The sequence below is a fragment of the Nicotiana tabacum genome, chromosome 10 (assembly GCF_000715075.1).
Source record: "Nicotiana tabacum cultivar K326 chromosome 10, ASM71507v2, whole genome shotgun sequence".
NCBI lineage: Eukaryota > Viridiplantae > Streptophyta > Magnoliopsida > Solanales > Solanaceae > Nicotiana > Nicotiana tabacum.
In genome coordinates this window covers 6,163,050-6,186,457 of record NC_134089.1, presented here as the reverse complement: position 1 = coordinate 6,186,457, position 23,408 = coordinate 6,163,050, and the positions used below count along the sequence as shown (strand labels likewise).

The 23,408-nt window shown below is 35.4% G+C and overlaps 2 protein-coding genes across 2 annotated transcripts; one reads left to right on the top strand and one right to left on the bottom strand.

Moving 5' to 3' along the window:
- Positions 1 to 7,724: 7,724 nt before the first annotated feature.
- LOC107776644 (histone deacetylase HDT1-like) lies at positions 7,725 to 12,210 on the bottom strand. The gene is given in 9 exon segments (NM_001325220.1): positions 7,725 to 7,788; positions 7,867 to 7,993; positions 9,529 to 9,616; positions 9,710 to 9,772; positions 10,267 to 10,442; positions 10,544 to 10,611; positions 10,722 to 10,936; positions 11,021 to 11,091; positions 12,198 to 12,210. Coding segments are annotated over 9 exon segments (885 nt in total).
- Positions 12,211 to 17,247: 5,037 nt separating this feature from the next.
- On the top strand, positions 17,248 to 18,255 carry LOC107776646 (uncharacterized). Its single transcript, XM_016596558.1, has 3 exons — positions 17,248 to 17,596; positions 17,669 to 17,729; positions 17,886 to 18,255. Exons 1-3 carry the CDS (start codon positions 17,248 to 17,250, stop codon positions 18,253 to 18,255), a joined length of 780 nt encoding a protein of 259 aa, XP_016452044.1.
- The last annotated feature ends 5,153 nt before the right edge of the window (positions 18,256 to 23,408 follow it).

Sequence of the window (23,408 nt, the reverse complement as noted above, 5' to 3'; positions counted from 1 at the left end):
GACGTTGTAATGATGATTTTAAATATAAGACTGGAGGACAATTAGGGGGACCAGGACACTTAATAGACATATGAGAATTGAGCATCCTATAGAATGTGACTCTAATTTAGATCAAAATCAATCAACTCTAAACTCTACTATTGGAGGACTTATGAAATATGATAAAATGAAGGATCGTGAGAAGTTAGCAAAAATGATTGCTTTGGGTTGTCTACCTTTTTCTTTTGCTTCTTCATCATATCTTATTATGTATATTCAAAGGATTTATAATCCTTTATTTAAAGGTATCCCTAGAAGTACATGTAGATCTGATATCTTTAGACTTCATGGACAATATCAAACATACATACTTTATTTGTTTGGCCACCTTCCTTGTAGAGTTTGTCTAACTTCTGATATTGGCCATGCTGTTAATGGAAATGATTATTTGACAACTGCATATCATTGGATAGATGATAATTATTGTATGCAAAAACGTATTATCGCTTTTAAATATAATGAGGATCAAAGTCATATTATTGTGTTTATAAGTACTACTATTTGCGAAGTTGCTGAATTTTATAATCTTAAGAAAAAAGTATCGTGAATGTCTTTTGATAATGCTTCAAACAATAATGCCGCAATTTCAATATTAAAACTGCAATTGCAACCACCACTTGACGATATTTTTAATGTTAGGTGTGCATGTCTTATTTATAATTTAATTGTTAAAAGTGGCCTTGATTTATTTTTAACTGAGATTACTCATGTTAGAAGAGCAGTTGGTGTTATTCAAGGAAATGATAGACAATTTAGAATTTGGGAATTTAAGAATACGCGTACCGAGTATAACCTTAAGCCCAGATTCATGCCAGACGAAATTGTTACTAGAAGGAATTATACATATATGTTTTTAAAATGTTGCTACAAATATAGATTGCAAATAACTGAAGTTGCTAATGCGCATTGTACTTATCCAAATTGTATGTTAACAACTACTACTTGGGAGGCCATTAATGATGTTAAATTTCTACATAAATTTTATACATCTACTGTTGAGTTTTCTGGAGCATATTACCCTACTGTTACTATGGCTTTAGTATATATAGCTGGAATTTCTTTTTTACTCTCTGAATTTAAGAAGAAAGAAAAATATAAGGATGTTGAAAAAATGCAAGCAAAATTCAAAAAATATTTCTTTCCAATTCTTCCGATTTACTTAATTGGTGATATTTTAAATCCTTCTATTAAGATTTACTTAATTGGTGTTGTTTTAAATCCTTCTATTAAGATGTCTGATTGTCACCAATTAATCAATGCTTTATATACTTATATGGAGATTAGACCAACTGAAACCTCAGATATATATGTTTGTATGAACAAGCTAAATGATTATTTACAACAATTATATAATTATTATGCAAATATATTTAATGATGCTACTCTTAATGTTTGTTATTATATCTGGTACTTAGCAAACAAGTCCAGTGTTTTTGTAAATTGCTGCTGGAAATTGTTGCTCCATGATTATTATAATTTGATGGTACTCTTTCTCCCTTTTATTGGAAATTGTTGCTCCCTGATTGTTACTATCTGATGCTACTTTTTCTCCTCTTTTTCCTTATCATCTTTTGTCTCCCTCATCTGTGTTTCTCTGCCCCCCCCCCCCCATCTTTCTTCTTCTTCTTCTTCTTCTTCCCTTCTTCCTTTCCACCTTCTCTTGAGCCGAGAGTCTATCGAAAACAACATCTCTACCTCCCCAGGTAGGGGTAAGATCTGCGTACACATTACCCTCTCCAGACCTCACTTGTGAGATTATACTGGATATGTTGTTGTTGTTGTTGGACATAAATATTTAAAGAAAAAGAAGTTAGATGAATGAAAAGAAGTCCAAGGGAGAAAAACAGAACAAGAAAAATTAAGCCAATTTTTGTAAATTGCTACCGGAAATTGTTGCTCCCTGATTATTATAATTTAATGGTACTCTTTCTCCCTTTTATTGGAAATTGTTGCTCCCTGATTATTATAATTTGATGGTACTCTTTCTCCCTTTTATTGGAAATTGTTGCTCCCTGATTGTTACTATCTGATGCTACTTTTTCTCCTCTTTTTCCTTATCATCTTTTGTCTCCCTCATTTGTGTTTCTCTCCCCCCCCCCACATCTTTCTTCTTCTTCTTCCCTTCTTCCTTTCCACCTTCTCTTGAGCCGAGATTCTATCGAAAACAACATCTCTACCTCCCCAGGTAGGGGTAAGGTCTGCGTACACATTACTCTCTTCAGACCCTACTTGTGGGATTATACTGGATATGTTGTTGTTGTTGTTGGACATAAATATTTAAAGAAAAAGAAGTTAGATGAATGAAAAAAAGGCCAAGGGAGAAAAACAGAACAAGAAAAATTAAGCCAATTTTAGAACCCAAAAATGAGGGGGGGAAATAATGAATCATTAAAGTTTACAATGTGTTAAATAAAAAAAATAGAAGTCTTCGTGAATTACTCAAACCCCACTTTTGGGATCACACTAAATATGTTGTTATTATAGAAGTCTTCGTGAATTAGTTGAGATGTGCTTATTTTTTTTAGGGATGTATGAACAAGCTAAATGATTATTTACAACAATTATATAATTATTATGCAAATATACTTGATGATCCTTTTAGTTTGTTATTATATCTAGTACTTAGCAAACAAGTCCAGTGTTTTTGTAAATTGCTACTGGAAATTGTTGCTCCCTGATTATTATAATTTGATGGTACTCTTTCTCCCTTTTATTGGAAATTGTTGCTCCATGATTGTTACTATCTGATGCTACTTTTTCTCCTCTTTTTCCTTATCATCTTTTGTCTCCCTCATCTGTGTTTCTCCCCCCCTCTTCCCATATTTCTTCTTCTTCTTCTTCTTCTTCTTCTTCTTCTTCTTCTTCCCTTGTTCCTTTCCACCTTATCTTGAGCCGAGAGTCTATCGAAAATAACATCTCTACCTCCCCAGGTAGGGGTAAGGTTTGCGTACACATTACCCTCTCCAGACATCACTTGTGGGATTATACTGGATATGTTGTTGTTGTTGTTGGACATAAATATTTAAAGAAAAAGAAGTTAGATGGATGAAAAGAAGGCCAAGGGAGAAAAACAGAACAAGAAAAATTAAGCCAATTTTTGTAAATTGCTACTGGAAATTGTTGCTCCCTGATTATTATAATTTGATGGTACTCTTTCTCCCTTTTATTGAAAATTGTTGCTCCCTGATTGTTAATATCTTATGCTACCTTTTCTCCTCTTTTTCCTTATCATCTTTTGTCTCCCTCATCTGTGTTTCTCCTCTCCCCCTCCCCCCCCCCCATCTTTCTTCTTCTTCTTCTTCTTCTTCCCTTCTTCCTTTCCACCTTCTCTTGAGCCGAGAGTCTATCGAAAACAACATCTCTACCTCCCCAGGTAGGGGTAAGGTCTGCGTACACATTACCTTCTCCAAACCCTACTTGTGGGATTATACTGGATATGTTGTTGTTGTTGTTGGACATAAATATTTAAAGAAAAAGAAGTTAGATGAATGAAAAAAAGGCCAAGGGAGAAAAACATAACAAGAAAAATTAAGCCAATTTTAGAACCCAAAAATGAGGGGGGAAAATAATGATTCATTTTTAAAGTTTACAATGTGTTAAATAAAAGAAAAAATAGAAGTCTTCGTGAATTACTCAAACCCCACTTTTGGGATCACACTAAATATGTTGTTATTATAGAAGTCTTCGTGAATTAGTTGAGATGTGCTTATTTTTTTTAGGGATATATAAGTGCTCAAAAGTTGAAAAAATTAACTTCTAGCGTGATCCCAAATTTAGCAGAACAAGAAAAATTAAGCCAATTTTAGAACCCAAAAATGAGGGGGGGAAATAATGAATCATTAAAGTTTACAATGTGTTAAATAAAAAAAATAGAAGTCTTCGTGAATTACTCAAACCCCATTTTTGGGATCACACTAAATATGTTGTTATTATAGAAGTCTTCGTGAATTAGTTGAGATGTGCTTATTTTTTTTAGGGATATATAAGTGCTCAAAAGTTGAAAAAATTAACTTCTAGCCTACTACCAAAAAAAAAAAAAAGCACAAGCAAAAGCTGTTTTTAAAAGGAACGAATAAATAATTGAAAAAATAAAAAGCTTCGAACCCATGCGCACTAATGTGCAGAAGATCTTAAGTCTTCCCCCTTAACCTCTCGGGCAAACCAGCTCTTATGTCGTCTTCTCGTACGCAAATTATAAGAATTAAAATCACCTGGAATTTCAATAGAAGCGAAAAGAGAAAAGAATAAGAAAAGATAAAAATATTCTTAAAATATACAATCCTTACATAATAATTTATAAAACTCATCGTGTAACAACTAACAATATTATTTACATTGGCAAGACTTATTTTAGCTCGAATACTATATATTATATACAAACAAAAAATTTCATCAGTTATCACAATAACAAAAGAAAAAAGGGAGAAATTCAAAAATAGCCAGATTTACAACTGGTCGTTAAAAAATAATCCATTTTCAAAAGTAATTGAAATTTAGCCATTTTTCATGTAAAGATAAATTTGAGCAAAATCACTGTTCAAAACCCGGAAAATACGCCAGTATATTGTGCTGGAGTTCCAGCATAAGTATACTTGAACTCCAGCATATTATACTGGAGTTTCAGCAAGTATATCGGTCCAGCATAATATACTGGAGTTTGGAACACCGGTGCTCCAGTCTCCAGTATATTATACTAGAGCCAACAAAGTATACATGTCCAGAATAATATGTTGGAGTTCATACACAAGTGCGCCGAACTCTAGTATATTATGCTGGACCGGTCTCTGCTGCAGCAAAATAATGGCTATTTTTCATTGACTTGGTAAACGCTGGCTATTTGAATGACCAGTTCGAAAACTGGCTATATCGTGCTATTTTAACAAGAAAAATTGTGAGTGGGTATTAGCACCCAACAATTTAATATACATGTGAAAGTATAGGACCAAACCTTAGCCTTAGATTTCTACTGCTAGCATATTTTTATTTTTATTTTATTTTTATAGGAATTCTCTGTCACCTGTTTTGCATATTGTTCGAAATTTATTCGTTAAGATATATGGTTTTCCCTACACAACTCTATTTCCAACAATTGTTTCTTTTCTTAATTTACTATTCTAGTCTTTAATTACTTTCTATTCTCAACTCCAATGATTCTTTTACATTGTGAATATGTGTTGTTATGAGGGAATTAGATTATGTTAATATCCTTTTCAAAGGTTTCTGTGTCAAATAGTCTAAGATACTGCCACGTGTTCAAAAATATTTTAAAGGTCAAAATTTTTCTTGGCATTGCAGACCCTTTAATTAATACTTATTAGTTTAATATAAGAAAAGAATCACATTTTTTTTGTCGAGATTTAAAATAGCTGGACATAATTACCTACTATAATTGTGACATTAAAAGTTTTTGGTGATTGTCTTTTTGTTTCTACAACTTTTTCGTCCTAGAACTGCAAACTTCTTGAGATTTGTGCTATGTTGAAGCAATTTTATTCTAGGATTTGCTATTTTACTGTTATTACATTTGAAGATTTGTATTATGTTGAAGAATTATTGTTGAGTAATTGCGAAAATATTGTTATTTTTCTAACATATCATGATATCAATATTAACAGTTGAATAAACACAGCTGAAAACTAAGAGTTCAATAGATTGGAGAAAAGGATAATCTCTAAGGGTGTGTTTGGTATAATAGAAAATGTTTTCCCAGAAAATATTTTCTTGAAAAATTAGTAATCTTATTCATTTTCCGGTGTTTTGTACGCAAATTACGGAAACTAACTTCTCAAGAGTATTTATAAATAATTTTAAATACAATAAACATGAAGCCATAAATTTTTGTGCGGGATTAAGGGCACTGAGGGTGGGGGAGTGGGTGGTGCACAAAATCAAAAAAATAGAAATTTGAAATTACTAAAAAAAAGTAAAAAAAATATTTTTTTTTGGGGGGGGAGGTAGCAGGGTGGGTGGGTGGGTGGGTGGGGTGGATTGGTGAGGTGGGAATGATCCCGGTCGGTTGCTTTTTGTTCATATAATGCATACAGCTCTGGTTGCTGGTTGGGCCGGTTCAATGGCTCTGTATGAATTAGCGGTTTTTGATCCTTCTGATCCTGTTCTTGATCCAATGTGGAGACAGGGTCTGTTCGTTATATTTATTTTATTTTTATTGAATTTTTGATTTTCTAAAAGGAAAATCTAAAAGGAAAAATAGTAGATCTAAAAATAAATATTCGATCAAACTCTCTTTTTTCCTTCGATCCGTGGAAAGATATACTCTGGGGTTTTAGATTTATTTATATGAAGTATGAAGGAAAGAGATCGCTTGGTCCTTGAAGAGTTCTTTCAAAACAAAGGATTGATTGAATTGTCTTATTAGCACAATTCATGGTTCATATGCTTAGTCAGAAGGAATAATCCAATGGAGTTCATGGATTTACCTAGGTCAGTTTATGGGCTAATCAATAAAGCATTTTTATCTTCGAAACCCATTGGAAATGGCAGTGCAAGAGAAATCATACAAAAATAATCGAATCTTCGGGCCCCGAAAAAGATATGAGGTGCTCGGAAATGGTCGAAGTAGTTGAATAGGAGGATCACTATGACTATAGCCCTTGGTAAGTTTACCAAAGACGAAAATGATTTATTTGATATTGTGGATGACTGGTTACGGAGGGACCGTTTCGTTTTTGTAGGGTGGTCCGGTCTATTGCTCTTTCCTTGTGCCTATTTCGCTGTAGGGGGTTGGTTCACAAGTACAACCTTTGTAACTTCATGGTATACCCATGGATTGGCCAGTTCTTATTTGGAAGGCTGCAATTTCTTAATTGCCGCGGTTTCTACTCCTGCTAATAGCTTAGCACATTCGTTGTTGTTACTATGAGGTCCTGAAGCACAGGAGATTTTACTCGTTGGTGTCAATTGGGGGGTATGTGGAAAAGGGCAGGAGCGCTCTTTCCCTCTCACCAGTCTAGTGTTCAATGGTGAACGAGAGATAGAGGAGCGCACTTTTCTAGGCCAATGGGTAGATCAGTGGTTGCGATGGCTCTCTTGGTATCACACCTCGGCATGGTCGGGCACGGAATAGGGTGAGAAGGTTGAAAAGGAGTTTTGGAAAATATTTTTCCTTCTTTTGATAAGGATTGGTATCACACCTCGGCATGGTCGGGCACGAAATAGGGTGAGAAGGTTGAAAGGAGTTTTGGAAAATATTTTCCCTTTTGTGATAAGGAAAACATTTTATCCTTATCAAAAGAAGGGAAAATATTTTCCAAAAACATTTAAACCAACCAAACATAGGAAAATCGGAAAACATTTTCCGGAAAATATTTTACTTCATACCAAACACACCCTAACTAAAGAATATATTCAATTTTAAGAAGTCGTTTTAGTATTTCAGCAATTATAGAAACTGACATTAATAAGCCATAGAGTAAAACAACTGTGAGGAACACATACATCAAAGCATTTCTTTAAATTAATCCAAATCTCATCGAACATAACAGTCTACGATCAAAATAGATATTTTGGCCTCAGAAATATCCCAGGGAGATAGTTCAGATTTCAGAATAGCAATATCATGTAACTGAAGGAGTCTAACACTTGCCTTTACATTAGGTGAACCGACAAGAAAAAAAAACTAAAAGCTCTCTTCTGATGACAAAACCAAACAAGAACTCTGTGCCTTATTACTTTGCAGCACTGTGCTTAGCTTTGGAGTGAGATTCAAGAGCATTTTCAGAACCAAAACCCCTGCAAGACAATAATACATGAATGCACCAAAAATCACAATGCACCTATAGAAACTATAATTATTGCATTAAAATATACCTGTTGCATGTCTTGCAGAGATGAGCGCCGCCTGATTTTGGAGTCTGCTGGTTCTTGTTTGCAGGAGACTTGCCAGCCTGTTTTGAGGGATGAGGGGTCGCTACATGGCCGCTACCTTTTTTGCCATCTAATCACCCAAAACAAAGTAGTTAAAAAACATATAGTTTGTACAAGTTGTCACTAGTTATGCTACACAATCGAGCAAATCACCCAAAACTAAGTAGTAAAAGAATAGGCTACTACTCCTACATGAACTTTACTACTCCCTCTGTTCCAGTTTATGTGAAATTATTTCATTTTTGGTCCGTTCCAAAAAAGAACGACACCTTTCTAAATTTGGTAATAGTTTTACTTAAACTTACAATTCTACCCTTAATGAGAAGCTTTTATAACCATACAAATAATCTTGGCTTCTTTTTGACTTGCTTAGGACTAGAGGCGGAACCCAGGATTTGAGCATGACGGGGGCACCATTGTACGCTAATCACCAACGATAAAATTCGGGGTGCAACTCTTTGAAAATTTAATGATTATGATGGCTTATCATCTAAGTATAAACAAAAAAAAAAGTTTTAAAGAAAAAGAAAACACCAAACAGAGAGAGAGTTCTTCCCAAAATGGATACTATGTGAATGGAGGATGTTTGATTAAGCATATTTCACACTTCAACATTTTTAGTTTTTTAATAAAAAAGAGGTCAGTGATCAAAAGAACGTCCAAACTTTAAATTATCAAAAACTTACTAAAGAAATCAAGATTAAGGGTATGCTAATAGTCAAAAAATAGAAGAAGAGTCCCAAACTCTTCGTTATTATTGCCAAGTCCGAGTCAAAGTGATTGTTGAAGAAGGTTGTTGCAGAAGGATTTGTATTTTTCTATTTGTGGAGCGATAATTTTCAAATTGAGGCTTTTAATTTTAATGGAGGAATTTGAAAAAGAATAAGATTAATTAAGTTGACTATTACATATTAGTACTAAACTACAACTGAATTCAAAAGGAAGAAGATAAAAGTAAAAAGTAAAGCAATTTGCTATTAAGTATAATTTACGTTGTATTCATTCTAAGAACTAAAATAAAAGGGAGGAGAAAAAGCTGAAGAGGGTTTCGAACCCACATCTTCCAGAAAAGGAGGGACTTCAAAATCCCCACAGCAACCACTTCTCCTGTCAGCCTTTTTGTGCTTGGGGCACAAGTAAAATAGTTAAGGGGTCCCATATATATGTACATATATATATAACATATATATACAGAGTTTTTGCCGAGGCTAACGGGGTCCCGTGACCCCTCAACCTACAACGTAGGTCCGCATCTGCTTAGGACCACAAACTCCAAAAGCCTTTATTTTTTCTTAAACTTCGTACCCAGCCAAACAGGTTCACATAAATTGAAACGGAGGGAGTAGTTATTAGTTATGCTACAAAACTGAACCATTTGTTTACAAGCAGGAAATTGTTTATTTTTGGTTTCGAGTACAGCAGTCAAGTTATCCTCATCAACAGTCAATTTTAATTTCCTGGTACAACTACCTGATGCCGATCAGAAAGGATAATAATACCACACCCTCCAAATAATAGGCAGCATATACTTCACAGAAAGCACTAATCCAAAAAGGACAGGAGAACAACTAAGTCTCAGTCCCAAACAGAAAGGACAAGACTAACCAGTTTTTTGAGGAGTTACAAATTTTGCCTTCTTATCCGCGGGTGTTTTTGTAGCCGAATCTGCCTTCCTCTTTTTGCCAGGTTCAGCCTAAAGCAGAATGATGGAACCACATAACGTCAACAAATCATCATTCCCAAAAAAAAATGAGAAAATGGAAAGGAAGACCGAAAAGTAGGCTACCTTCTTTGGTGTCTCCTCCTCACTCTCATCAGACTCATCATCCTCGTCGCTCTCATCTTCGCCCTGAAGATAGAAAGGTATTTTATACAAATTTCCACAGGAAACAAAGCATAAATTTCTTAAAGTTGTATTCAATAATTTACACCTAAACAGAAGAAATGCAAAGCCATAAAACTAGATAAAAGCAACACTTTGCATTTGGACTTTGCAATCCCTTAACCACAGTATAGTTCTGAGGAAAAGAGATAAAACTGTTTAGTCATTCAATATAACTTCAAAACCATCAAAGCTCTAATAAAATTAGCCCAGAATACCACTACAAGAAACCCATCCCCACAGCACCAGAGCCTAAAGGAGAACAGTAAATTCGATCAAATAATGTCAGAATATGAACCTTAAAAGCTATCAAACGCCTCTCAAATTATAGGGGCAGTTTTTCATTTCAGGAAATAGCCAGTCAAGCTTAAACAAGTATTACCCATTTTTTGTCCTTGTACTGGACACCCTAATAGATTCTATCAAAGACAATGACAGTACTATTAAGCACTGGAGCATACCTCTCCCACGTCTGAATCTTCATCCTCAGACATTTCATCTTCATCAGTGCTCTCATCTTCATCATCTGCCTTGGCATCTTTACTAGGTTCCACAATCTTAACCTTCTGCTTACCTGAAGCAGAATCCTTTGCAGCATTAGACTTCTCTGCCTCCTTAACCTTAGCCTCAGGTTTCCCTAAAGTCAGTTAACCAAGTAGATAATAATATTAGGAAATAAAAAGGTATGTTGCATTTGTAAAATTGACATACTATTTTCGTAAATAGAATTCTCCTTACCATTGTTTGCAATAGTAAGAGGGATGTCCTCATCAGACTCTTCTTCATCGTCTTCATCATCCTCTTCCGTGAGGCAGAGAAGTTAGGTCAAGGAAACAAAATAAGCAGAAAATTCATATTGAAGATAAAAGTAAACGTATAAAGGAAAGAGAAGTTAACAGACAAATGAAAAGGATATTCCTCAAACGGATTAGTGGCCTTGTATCCAAAAAAGTAGACGCTGCCATTTTTCCAGTTGTGTGATAACTCAAAGTCTCTATCAAAAACCAGGTCAAATTGCTGTTGAGGCACCTTATCTGAGTTGAGTGTCCCAAGGACAAGTTTCTTGCCATCAATGTTCACAGACAAGCAGACACTTTGTACTTTATCCTTCTTCAACTCACCAAGAGATGCCTACAGATAATAAAACGGCAATGAAAATTAGATAATGACTACTGCAAATAACTAAGCTTATCAAATTGCAGCAAATTATATAACCTGTGAAAGATGCAAAACCATCCCATCTCCAGGCTGTACAGTTAAAGGCTCTCCACTTTTCACTTCAGCACCTAAACACATAGGTCAAAAATAAATTTAGAATATTGAAAGTTCTGGAATTTCAAAATGAATAATAAATTCAACATGTTCTAATAAAAGAATACCAAAAACATAACACAAGATCAGAGGAAATCGGAATTTTTAGTAGTTAAACACAAAAATCCCGAACAGAGAGATATTCCCCAAAATAACAAACTTTATCTTACCCGCCCCTCAAACCCCTCTACCAAGTGAGGCGGAGCTAGGATTTGAAGGTGGCGGGGCACATGAGCGAACTGCTAAACCACTACCCCAACCAAACTTTGATCTTAAGGTTCCAAGCAAAATATACGATCGTTTTCAACAAATATATACTTATATATTCAGAATTTTTGCACAAGCTAACAGATACCAGTGACTCCTCTTCTCCAAGCATAGGTCCACCTCAGCTTTTTCCACTTTGCACCCTTGGCGACTAAAACCCCCAACCAAGGCTCCTTACCACTAGGCTATACCTAATATGTGCTTCTCTAGAAACAAGCACAACTAATACTATATGTTAAGCATAAAAGAAGCTAATTTGAGGCTAGTAGTCAAGAATTTTAACCTTTGTACACTAATAATATAAAAAAAATTCCACAACAATGTAACTGGAAAATATGGTGAATAACCCGCTACAACATGTTAAATTACATTGAGAGTGTAAAGTTGTTTTTGCTGTTAGCAAAACAAAGTGATATCCTAAAAACGCTTAACAAAATCATACCTACACTTCCATGTGTAATAAGCTATGCCCAACTTATTACACATGGAAAAAGAAACAGAAAATCATAACTTTTAACTCCTACATTTTTATTTCATTGTATCAAAGTAATAGGTGAAAATAAAAGAACCATAAGAAAAAATATAAATCCCAAGAAAGAAGACAAAGCAAACTTGGTCACGAGCTAGCAAACAATCAAATATACATCTATTTGTACTAATCTCAACATTTCTGTTACCAAAATCACATAAAAACATTAACAGCAAAAAAAAACATAAATAAATGAAAATACACAAATTAAACGATCAAAGAAAAAATGATCAAAGATTATAGATTTTGTGTGTGTGCGTGAACGAGAGACGGAAAGAGAGTTACCCCAAAACTCCATAGCTGTTGTAGGGTTTTAGAGAAAAAAGGAAATTAGGGTTTTGGGAGAGAGAAATGGAGGCAGAAAGAGAGGAATGAAAATGCTAGGGCATTTTGTGTTTGGGGGTTTATAAGCGGGAGACTTGAGTTTGGGTTTTGGTATTCTATTTCGCAGACTACCGTATTTATTTTTTATTTTATGTTTTTGTATCTTTTTCTCTTTTTGTATTCAAATTTTGAGCGTTTATATTCCCAAATTTGTTTTAAAATTTTGATTTAGGTCAAGTTTGGTTTGAAGATGAAAATCTGTTCGGACATAATTTTTCAAAATATATTTTACTTTTTTTTTTGAAAAACATGAAATGTAACTTATACCCATATGTTTTAAAATGTATTAAAAATACCTAACAACTCTAAAGAAAATTCATACAAAATAAGTGAAACAAATCTGAAGAAAATTCATACAAAACAAACGAAACAAATCTGAAAAAAAAATTATACAAATATTAGCAAATTTTAGCATATTACCTTTAAATTTTATCTTTGTGATGGATACCACAAATTGGCACAACAACTTTGGTGAAGATTTTCTTCTATTTATCGAAAAGGGCAAATCCAAGTGAATTTAATGAGAAAAAAGTGGGTAGATATAAATTAGTTGGGTCATAATAATAGAAAGTGGGCTTTTTATAAATTACAAAAGTTTATGGTAATTTTGAAAAAAAATTAAAAACCAAACGGTAATATTTTAGGCCAAAAACAACTCAGTTTTGAAATTTGACTTTTGGAATTTGAAAACTTGCCGAATATAAATAAAATCTATAAACAAATAAGTATTTGCCAAACAAAAATCTAACAAAATTTATGGCCAAACGAGGGCTTAAACTTGCACTGGTTTGCCATTCCGGTAAACAAACTTACACTTTTCCCATATGAATACTTCAACTCATATATTTATAAAACTAGTTTTAGGGTACGCGCGATGCGCGTGTACTCTCAATGAATACTAATTCATGCTCATGACATGGATTATAGCACATGAAAATTTTGAAATTGGCCCGAATTCCAGTATCTTAACCCTAAAATACCAAAAATCGAGGAATGGTCATGCTAAAGCCGTGAATATTTTTTATGGCCCCGCAAAATTTTAGACGATTTGGATCCGGTAGCTCAGATTCATGCAGATGGCGTGGAGCACACGAAAAATTAAAAACCGGCTCAAATTCTAGTTTTTTATTCCTAAAATGTAATAAAAAAAATGAAAAACGGTCATAGCAAAGTGATGACCATTGTTCATTAGGTCGTTTCTGATGGGCCCGTAAAATTTTATGCGATTTGGAGCCGATGACCCGAATTCATGCACATGGCATGGATTATAACACACGAAAAATTTAGAAATCGGCCCGAATTACAATTTTTTTGGTCCTAAAATACCAAAAAAGGAGGAACGGTCATGTTAAAACCATGGCTATTGTTCATTAGGTCATTTTTGATGGCCCCAAAAAATTAAACGATTCGGATTCGGTAGCCTAGATTCATACAAATGGCGTTGTCTATATCACATGAAAATTTGAAAATCGACCAGAATTTAATTTTTTGGCCCTAAAATGTTAAAAAATGAGGAACGGTCATGTCGTAGCCATGACTATTGTTCATTAGGTCATTTTTATGGCCCCGCAAAATTTTAGGCGATTCGAATCTGGTGACCCGGATTCATGTAGATGGCATAGCACACAAAGATTTGAAAATCAGCCCGAGTTCCAGTTTTTTAGCCTTAAAATACCAAAAAAACTAGGAACGCTCATTCCGAAGTCATGACTATTGTTAATTAGATTATTTTTCATGACCCCGTAAAATTTTAGGTGATTCGGATCTGGTAGCCCATATTCATGTAAATGACGTGGACTATAGCGTGTAAAAATTTGGAAATCGACCCGCAGTCCAATTTTTTGACCCTAAAATTACAAAAAGGAGGAGCAGTCATGTTAAGCTATCACTATTCCTCATTAGGTCATTTTTTATGCTCTACAAAATTTTAGGCGATTTGGATCCGGTAGCCCGGATTCATGCAGATTGCGTAGCACACAAAAATTTGAAAATCAACCATAATTTCATTTTTTGACCATAAAATGCCAAAAAATGAGAAAATGACATGTCGAAACCATGACTATTATTCATTAGATTATTTTTATGGTCCCACGAAATTGTAGGCTATTCGGATCCGATAATCCGGATTCATGCAGATGTATGGAATATTGCGCATACAAAAATTTAAAAATCGACCCGAATTCTAGTTTTTTGGCCATAAAATGCAAAAAAAAAAAAAGGTCATGTCGAAACCATGACTATTATTCATTAGGTTATTTTTATGGTCCCACGAAATTGTAGGCTATTCGGATCCGATAATCCGGATTCATGCAGATGTATGGAATATTGCGCATACAAAAATTTAAAAATCGACCCGAATTCTAGTTTTTTGGCCATAAAATGCAAAAAAAAAAAAACAACAAAGGTCATGTCGAAACCATGACTATTATTCATTAGGTCATTTTTATGGCCTCATAAAATTTTAGGCTATTCGGATCCGGTAAACCGGATTCAGGCAGATGTTGTGAACTATAGCACACGAAAATTTGAAAATCGACCCGAATTCTAGTTTTTTGGCCCTAAAATGCCTAAAAATGATGAACAGTCATGCCGAAGCCATAAGTATTGTTCATTAGGTCATTTTTTATGGTCGTGCGAAATTTTAGGCGATTCGAATCCAAAAGCCCAGATTCGTGCAGATGACGTGGACTATAGCACACGAAAATTTAGAAATCGGCATGAATTCTAGTTTTTAGGTCTTAAAATACCACAAAACGAGGAACGGTCATGCCAAAACCATGACTATTATTCATAATGACATTTATTATGATCCCGCAAAATTTTAAATGACTCGAATATGGTAGCCCAGATTTATGCAGATGATGTGGACTATTGCATATGAAAATTTAGAAATTGACTCGAATGCTAATTTTTTTGGTCCTAAAATGCAAAAAACGAGGGGCAATCATGCTGAAGCGATGACTATTATTTATTAGGTTATTTTTATGGCCCCGCAAAATTTCAGGTGATTGGGATCCGGTAGCCCGGATTCATGTAGATGTCGTGGACTATACCATACGAAATTTTTTAAATCGGCTAGAATTCCAGTTTTTGGCCTAAAATGCCATAAAATAAGGAACGGTCATAAGCCATGACTAATTGTTCATTAGGTCATTTTTTATGGCCTCGCAAATTTTAAGCGATTCGAATCTGGTAGCCTGGATTTATGCAGACGGTGTGGACTATAGCCCACAAAAATTTGAAAATCAGCTCGAATTCTAATTTGTTGGTCAAAATGAGGAACAATCATGCCAAAACAATGATTATTGTTCATTAGATTATTTTTATGGCCCCACAAAATTTCAGGCAATTCGGATCAGGTAATCGGGATTCAAGCAGATGGCGTGGTCTATAAGACACGAAAATTATGAAATCGGCCCAAATTCTAGGTTTTTGGCCTTTTTGCCCTAAAATGCTAAAAACGAGAAACGGTCATGCCTAAGTCATGACTATTATTCATTAGGTCATTTTTATGGCTTCACAAAATTTTAAGCGATTCGAATCCGGTATTCTGGATTCATGTAGATGTCGTAGAGCACACAAAAATTTGGAAATCGACATAAATTCTAGGTTTGTGGCCCTAAAATGCCAAAGAACGAGGAACGGTCATGCCGAAACCTCTTTTATTGAATTAGGTTATTTTTATGACCCGTAAAATTTTAGGCGGTTCAGATCCGGTATCCTGAATTCATGTAGATGACATGTAGCACACAAAAATTTGAAAAGCGACCTGAAGTCCAGTATTTTGAAATGCTAACAAATGAGAAACGCTCATGCCGAATACATGACTATTCTTCATTAGGTCATTTTCGATGGCCTCGCAAAATTTTAGGTGATTCGGATCCGGTAGCACGAATTCATACAGATGGCATGGACTAGTGTACGAAAATTTGAAAATTGCCCGAATTCAAGTTTTTTGGTCCTAAAATGCCAAAAATAAAGAATGATCATGCCAAATCCATGATTTTTGTTTCTTAAGTCATTTTATGGCCTTGCAAAATTTTAGGCGATTCAAATCCGGTAGTCCGGATTCATGCAGAAAGCGCACACGAAAATTTATTATTGACCCAAATGCCTGTTTTTGGGCCCTAAAATGCCAAAACATGAGAAAACGATCATGGTGAAGCCATGACTATTGTTTATTAGGTCATTTTTTATGTGCTCGCAAAATTTTAGGCGTTTTGAATCCGACAACCCGTATTAGTACAAATAGCGTGGAGCACACAAAAATTTAGATTTCAACCCAAATTTCGATTTTTTGGATCTAAAATGACAAAAAATGAGGAGTGTTTATGTCGAAGCGATGACTATTTTTTATTAGGTAGTTTCTAATGGCCTGCAAAAGTTTAGGTGATTCGTAGCCGGTCATTGGAATACATGCAGATGGTGTGGACTAGTACACGAATATCTGAAAATCATCCTAAATTCCTATTTTATGTCCCTAAAATGCCAAAAAAATGAGAAACGATTTGGCGAATCAATGTCTATTATTCATAAGGTCTTTTCTGATGGGCTCAGAAATTTTTTTTGCGATTCGGAGCCGAATACTAGAATTCATGTAGATGACATGGACTATAGCACATAAAAATCTAGAAATCATTTTTAATTCCAATTTTATAGTCCTAAAATGCCAAAAAATGAGGAACGGTCATGGGGAAGCAATGACTATTGTTCATTAGGTCAATTTTTATGGGTCCGCATAATTTTAGGCAATTCGGAGCCGGTCACCCAGCATAGGCTTTTGGTTATGGACTTGAAGATCGTGAAAAAAAGGGAATAAGAGGATTGTGAGGGATTGAGCGAAGATTAGCGGGGAGTCTTGACTAAGGACAAAGCTCAGGAATTGAGGGAGAAGTTGTTGGTCGCGGGGGCCTGGAGGAGTAATGGGAATACGGGTAATATATCGACCATTATGGCGAACTGCATTAGGAAAACGACAAGTGATGTGTTAGGGGTCTCAAAGGGTTATTCTGGCAGCTACAAAAGGACTGGTGGTGCAATGAATAGATTAAGTAGAAGCCAAGTTTTGAAGTTTGCGGAGAGCAAATCCGGGGAGGAAAAGAAGATGAATAGAGAGTGGTACAAGAAGGCTAAGAAGGAAGCGAAGTTGGTGGTCTCCGAGGCTAAGACTGTTGCATTTGGTCATTTGTATGAAGAACTTGGGGACAAATGCGAGGACAAGAATCTATTTAGGCTGACAAAGGTGAGAGAAATGAAGAGCTTTGATCTAGACCAAGTGAGATGCATCAAAGACGGGGAAGGTAAATTTATAATGAAAGAGGCACAGGTTAAACAAAAATGAAAAACATACTTCCATAAACTCTTGAATGAAGAGGAGTACATGAACGTTGTGCTGGGTGATTTGGAACTCTTCGAGAATCGTCGAGATTTTGGGTATTGTAGGCGCATAAAATTCTAGATGTTAAGGGGGCTATGCGTAAGATGAGCAGGGCAGAGAGACCGGGTCAGATGAATTTTCGATGGAATTTTGGAAGTATGTAGGCAGGGCTAGATTGGAATGACTCACTGGGTTGTTTACATTATTTTTAGGATAAAGAAGATGCCAAAAGAGCAGAGGTGGAGTACAATAATTTTGTTGTACAAGAACAAAGGTGATATACAAAATTATAACAGCTATAGGGGCATCAAGTTGTTTATTCATACTACGAAAGTTTGGGAGAGGGTAGTGAAAGTTAGGGTAACAAAGACTATGTCTATTTTTGAGAACCAGTTCGGATTTATTCCGGGACATTTGACTACTAAAGCTATCCACCTTGTTAGGAGGTTGGTGAAACTGTTTACGAGGAGGAAGAATGATTTGCATATGATGTTTATTGAACTAGAGAAAGCGTATGATAAAGTATCAAGAGAGGTTATTTGGAGATGTTTAGAGGCTATGGGTGTTCCTGTAGCGAATTAGGTTGATCAAAGGACATATACGATGAAGCTAAGACTCAGATGAAGACAGTGGGAGGAGACTCAGATTACTTTTTGGTTGTGATGGGATTACACCAAGGATCTGTGCTTAGCCCGTTTTTATTTTTCTTGCCAATGAACACACTGACGTGCCACATTCTAGGGGAGGTACCATTATGTATGTCGTTCGCAGATGATATTATACTGATTGATGAGACACGAGGTGGTGTTAACGAAAAGCTTAAGGGTTGGAAACAGACCCTTTATGTCTAAAGGTTTCAAGTTGAGCAGGACAAATGTAGAGTATTTGGAGTGCAAGTTTAGTGACGCAACGGAAGAAACAAACATGTACGAGAGGCTTGACTCATAAGTCATAACTAAGAGAGAAAGTTACAAGTATCTTGGATCTTTTATCCAAGGGAATGAGAAGATTGATGGGGATGTCACACATTGTCGGAGCAGGGTGGATGAAATGGAGGCTAGCTTTTTGGCATCTTATGTGATAAAAATATACCACCAAAACTTAAAGGTAGGTTCTATAGAATGGTGGTTAGATCGACTATATTGTATAGAGCAGAATATTGGCCAATCAAGAACTCCTATATCGAGAAGATTAAAACAGTAAAGATAAAGATGTTGAGATGGATATACGGGCATACAATGTTGGATAAGATTAGGAATAAAGATATCCTATTAAAGGTGGGTGTGGCTCCCGTAGAGAAAAAGATACGAGAAACGATAATGAGATGGTTTGGGCATGTGCAGGGGAGAAGCTCATATGTCCCAGTAAGAAGGTGCAAGCGGATGGCTTTGATGGGTATACGAAGAGGTCTAAGGAGGTCTAAGAAGTATTAGGTAAAGGTGATCATGTAGGACGTAGCACGATTGCAACTTACCGAGGATATGGCCCTTTATAGGAGGGTGTGAAGGTCAAAAATTAGGATAAAAGGTTAGTAAGTAGGCGAGCATAGTTATGTTCGGTACCGAGGTAGTAAGTTTAGTATGGTAGTTTTTTTTGTTTTAGATTGCTAGTATTTTATGCTATTTTCCAATTATTTTTCGCTTTGATCTCTTAGTATCTTGTTGTTGTTACTGCTTGTTGTTGATATTGCTTCCTTCCATCTATTTTTCTGGCTTTGAGATTGTTGTCACTATCTTTCTGGTCCTATTTGTTGATATTATTTGTTTCTATAATTTTTTTAATCTTTCTCGAGCCGACGGTCTATCGGAAATAGCTTCTCTACCTTCCCAGTGTAGGGGTAAGCCTACGTATATACTACCATCCCCAGGCTTCACTTGTGAAACTTCATTGGGTTGTTGTTGTTGTTGGAGCACTTATATAGTTTATAAGTTATTTTCTACTATCATGTGATAAATTTTATTTTGGGTAAGACGGGACCTATAAAAATTATATTGTGTCAAAACTTTTAGGCGATGATGAAAATGTCACAAAATCAAGTGAGGAAAAACTCGATTATAAAGAATTGCCGGTGGTTAATGCTCAAGTTGGGGAACCTATGTTATTGCATAATTTATGGGAAGGAGACTCGATACAAGTGAAGGATAGCTTGCTTGGCCAAATGCTAGTTCTGTGATCTATCTACTAGTTCCAACTTGAGGTAGCCGTCTTAGCAGACATATAAGGAATGAGTTTTGGTTAAAAGAATATCAGAATGTGTTCATAATAATTTAACTAGGATTAAAAACTTTAATGTCCTTAATGGCACTCCTTTAGGTTATGTAATGACTATTCTTAAGGTTTTAATGTAATAGCCTTTATTTCCCAAAAAAGAAAGGGATTTTTACACGAATAGCTGGTCAAATTTACTATTTTCTTAGCCGGAAAACATAGATTATACATTGATTACATATAATTATAGACATATCACATATGAGGATTATACATATACTATACATCAATCATCCTACCAGTTCTTTTCTCTAAAACCTTGAAGTTACTCTTCTGAAAGATTTCAGTGACATTCTTCGCTTAGAAGAAGAATTTTGGAAACTTAAATCACGTGTCCACTGGTTACAAGACCGCGATGCTAATACAAAATTATTTCATTTATCCACTTTACAACGCCATCGCCGAAACTATATCACAACCTTAAAAGACAAAGCACACAACTGGTGTTTTGAGGACCCAGATACAAAATACCATACTTACTTATTTCACACAGCTCTTTGCCACTGACTCACCTCACTCCTAAATTTCCCACACCTTTTCCCCCTCAACCACCATTACTCCGACCGAAAGCTCGAATCTTGTCAAACTTGCCAATGATCTCGAAATCATCTCCACCGTTAAGTCCCTTAAACCCTTCAAAGTACTTGTCTGATGGCCTAAACCCTTACTTTTACCAATATTATTGGCATGAGGTGTGCCCTAAGGTAACTGCTTTCTGCAAACAAATATTTCAGGACCACAAAATTCCTACTTTTATCAATCAAACATATGGTTGCTTAATCTCAAAGTTCGCAATGCCTCCATGATTACTTAATTCTGCCCGATTGAACTATGTTCAACTATCTATAAAATTATCACTAAAATAATAGTTCAACATACTAAGCCTTTAATGTCAGCAATTATTAGCCCTACGCAATCCAGCCTTTAGTCAAACCGTAGAGCGATAGATAATGCCATCATTGTACAATAAATTCTTTCACACTTCAAACGCAAAAAAGGAAAAACTAGTTACATGCTACTGAAACAAGATCTTGAAAAAGCTTTTGATCGTATAGAATGGTGTTTTGTTCGTCAAGCTCTTCAATTCTTTAACTTTACATCACCACTAATCAAATTAATCATGTTTTGTATCATCACTACCTCCCTATCAATCCTCATAAATGGCTCACGAAGCCCTCCCTTTTACCCATCCTATGAACTTCGGCAGGGAGACCTACCCTCTCCTTACTTATTTTGTATCATGTATGAAAATGCTCACTAGGAAAATAGAGCAATCAGCCGATTGCCAAATCTGGCAACCTATCCGCTTATCGCGTAATGGGCCACCATTATCCCATTTATTCTTCGTTGATGACATCATTCTTACCTTCACCACATCAGTTGCCACGCCATCATTGATATCCTTAACGAATTTAATAAAGCCTAAGGTCAGAAGATAAATTTCGAAACACCTAAGATTTTTTTCTCAGAGAATTGCTCCAGCCAGGATAAACATTTTATTCTTTCTTATTTACCAATACAAGAAGGTACTTCCTTTGAAAAATACCTCGGATTTCCCACCTTCACATCACGTCCCTCCAAAGGTGACTTTCAATTCCTTATCGATAACTTTAAAATCAAGCTTGCGAGGTGAAAAACAAATTTCCTCAGTATGGCGGGACATACCACTCTTATCAATTCCTCTCGTAATAGTTTATCCAATCATGTAATGCGATGCATTACACTCACTCAATACATTGTAAATCAATTAGAACGCTTTCAATGCAATTTTCTGTAGGGTGCTACTCCAAATAAGAAGAAAGTCTAACTTTTAAAATGGAAAACCATTATCACCCCAAAACCTCAGGGCGGACTAGGAATTCAACAAATTCACCTAAAAATTAAGTCGCTAATCTCAAGCCAAACTTGGTGACTCCTCACAAAACCCCATTCTTTGTGGGCCACCGTACTCCTTCATAATTCTTTTTTACCATCGCATGAATATTACCACAACCGGTTCTTTCATTTGGGAAAATTTAATTCTTGGATAGCACCTCTACCAACAGGGAATACAATAGTCAATTGGAAATGGAAATCTTATCAACTTTTGGCATGACAACTGGCTACCAACTACCAGACCTCTTTGTTCTTCCATAATAGGGCCCCTTCCTCAACATGTAGCACGCAATACTATCTCAACATATCTCTCTAACAACCACTGGCATTTTGCCTTACTCCCCGTTGAACTACCAACCTCAATACTCCGGCATATTCTAAATGTTCATTTCCCCTCCTATACCTCGTCCCTTGATTCGTACACTTGAACCCTCACATCCCATGGGAACTTTACTACCAACACTTACTCCCTACAACCGCAACTCACTCCTTTCAATGGATTTGGAAGTTAAGACTACCTCCAAAAACCAGACATTTCCTATGGCTTTGCGGCCACCAACGCTTACCCACTGCGGCATACTATCACCGCATTGGCATTCTCAATAATGCCACTTATACGCAATGCCATACTAATATGGAAACAATTCAACATCTCCTTCTAGAATGCCCGGCATTTGCGCACATCTGGTGTGATTTTCACATGCTTCCGATAATTGATGAACTTCCTACATTTGAAATTAATCCACTCGAATGCCTAAAACAACTTATCTTACACACAGATATTACCAATCCCCTTAATATCCCAAACTCCATCCTCATACCTAGAGGTGTTAATGGTTCGGTTCGGTCGGTTATTTTATCAAATCTGTACCATACTAATTTTTCGGTTATTCTATTATGTATAACCAAAATTAGACTTTTAGAAACCGTCCCAATCATGTCGGTTTCTCTTCGGTATCGGTACGGTTCGGTTAAGTTTCGATATTTTTTAAAATATCATGTAAAATTCACCAGTAGAAGTAGAATGCAATAACATATGTTCTTTTATAGGACTTAGCAAAACTCTATAGACATTTTTAAAATTGATGAATTAAAAAAAATGAAAGATGGCTAGAGTATAGATCCATCAACTATTCAACAACAACGTAAAAGACAAAGAAAATATAAATCACACGAGTGGAAAGATATTAACCAAGCTGGGACTCAAGAAATAAAGTCTATATTCAATACATTATAGCTTGCTATAAATCCAAATTATATGAAAGGAAACATATTCAATACATTATAGTTTGCTACTCATAATCGCTAGAATACTTTGTGTCTCGCTAATGAAGTTTAAGTAGAAGTAGCATAATCGGTTTTAGGAATTAGTAATTTGCGTTTAATTACTTGTTATTTTGTAACAGTTTTCATAATTCCAAGCCCCAAAAAAATTTATGTTATTTTTAACCTTACTATATAAATATATTTTGCACATGTAAAATTTATTTAGTATGGTTCGGGATTTTTCGGTTTATTTTCAAAAAATAAAAAACCTACCCTAATTATCAGTGCGATTATAGATTTATATAAAAACCTACGGTTCCTTTAAA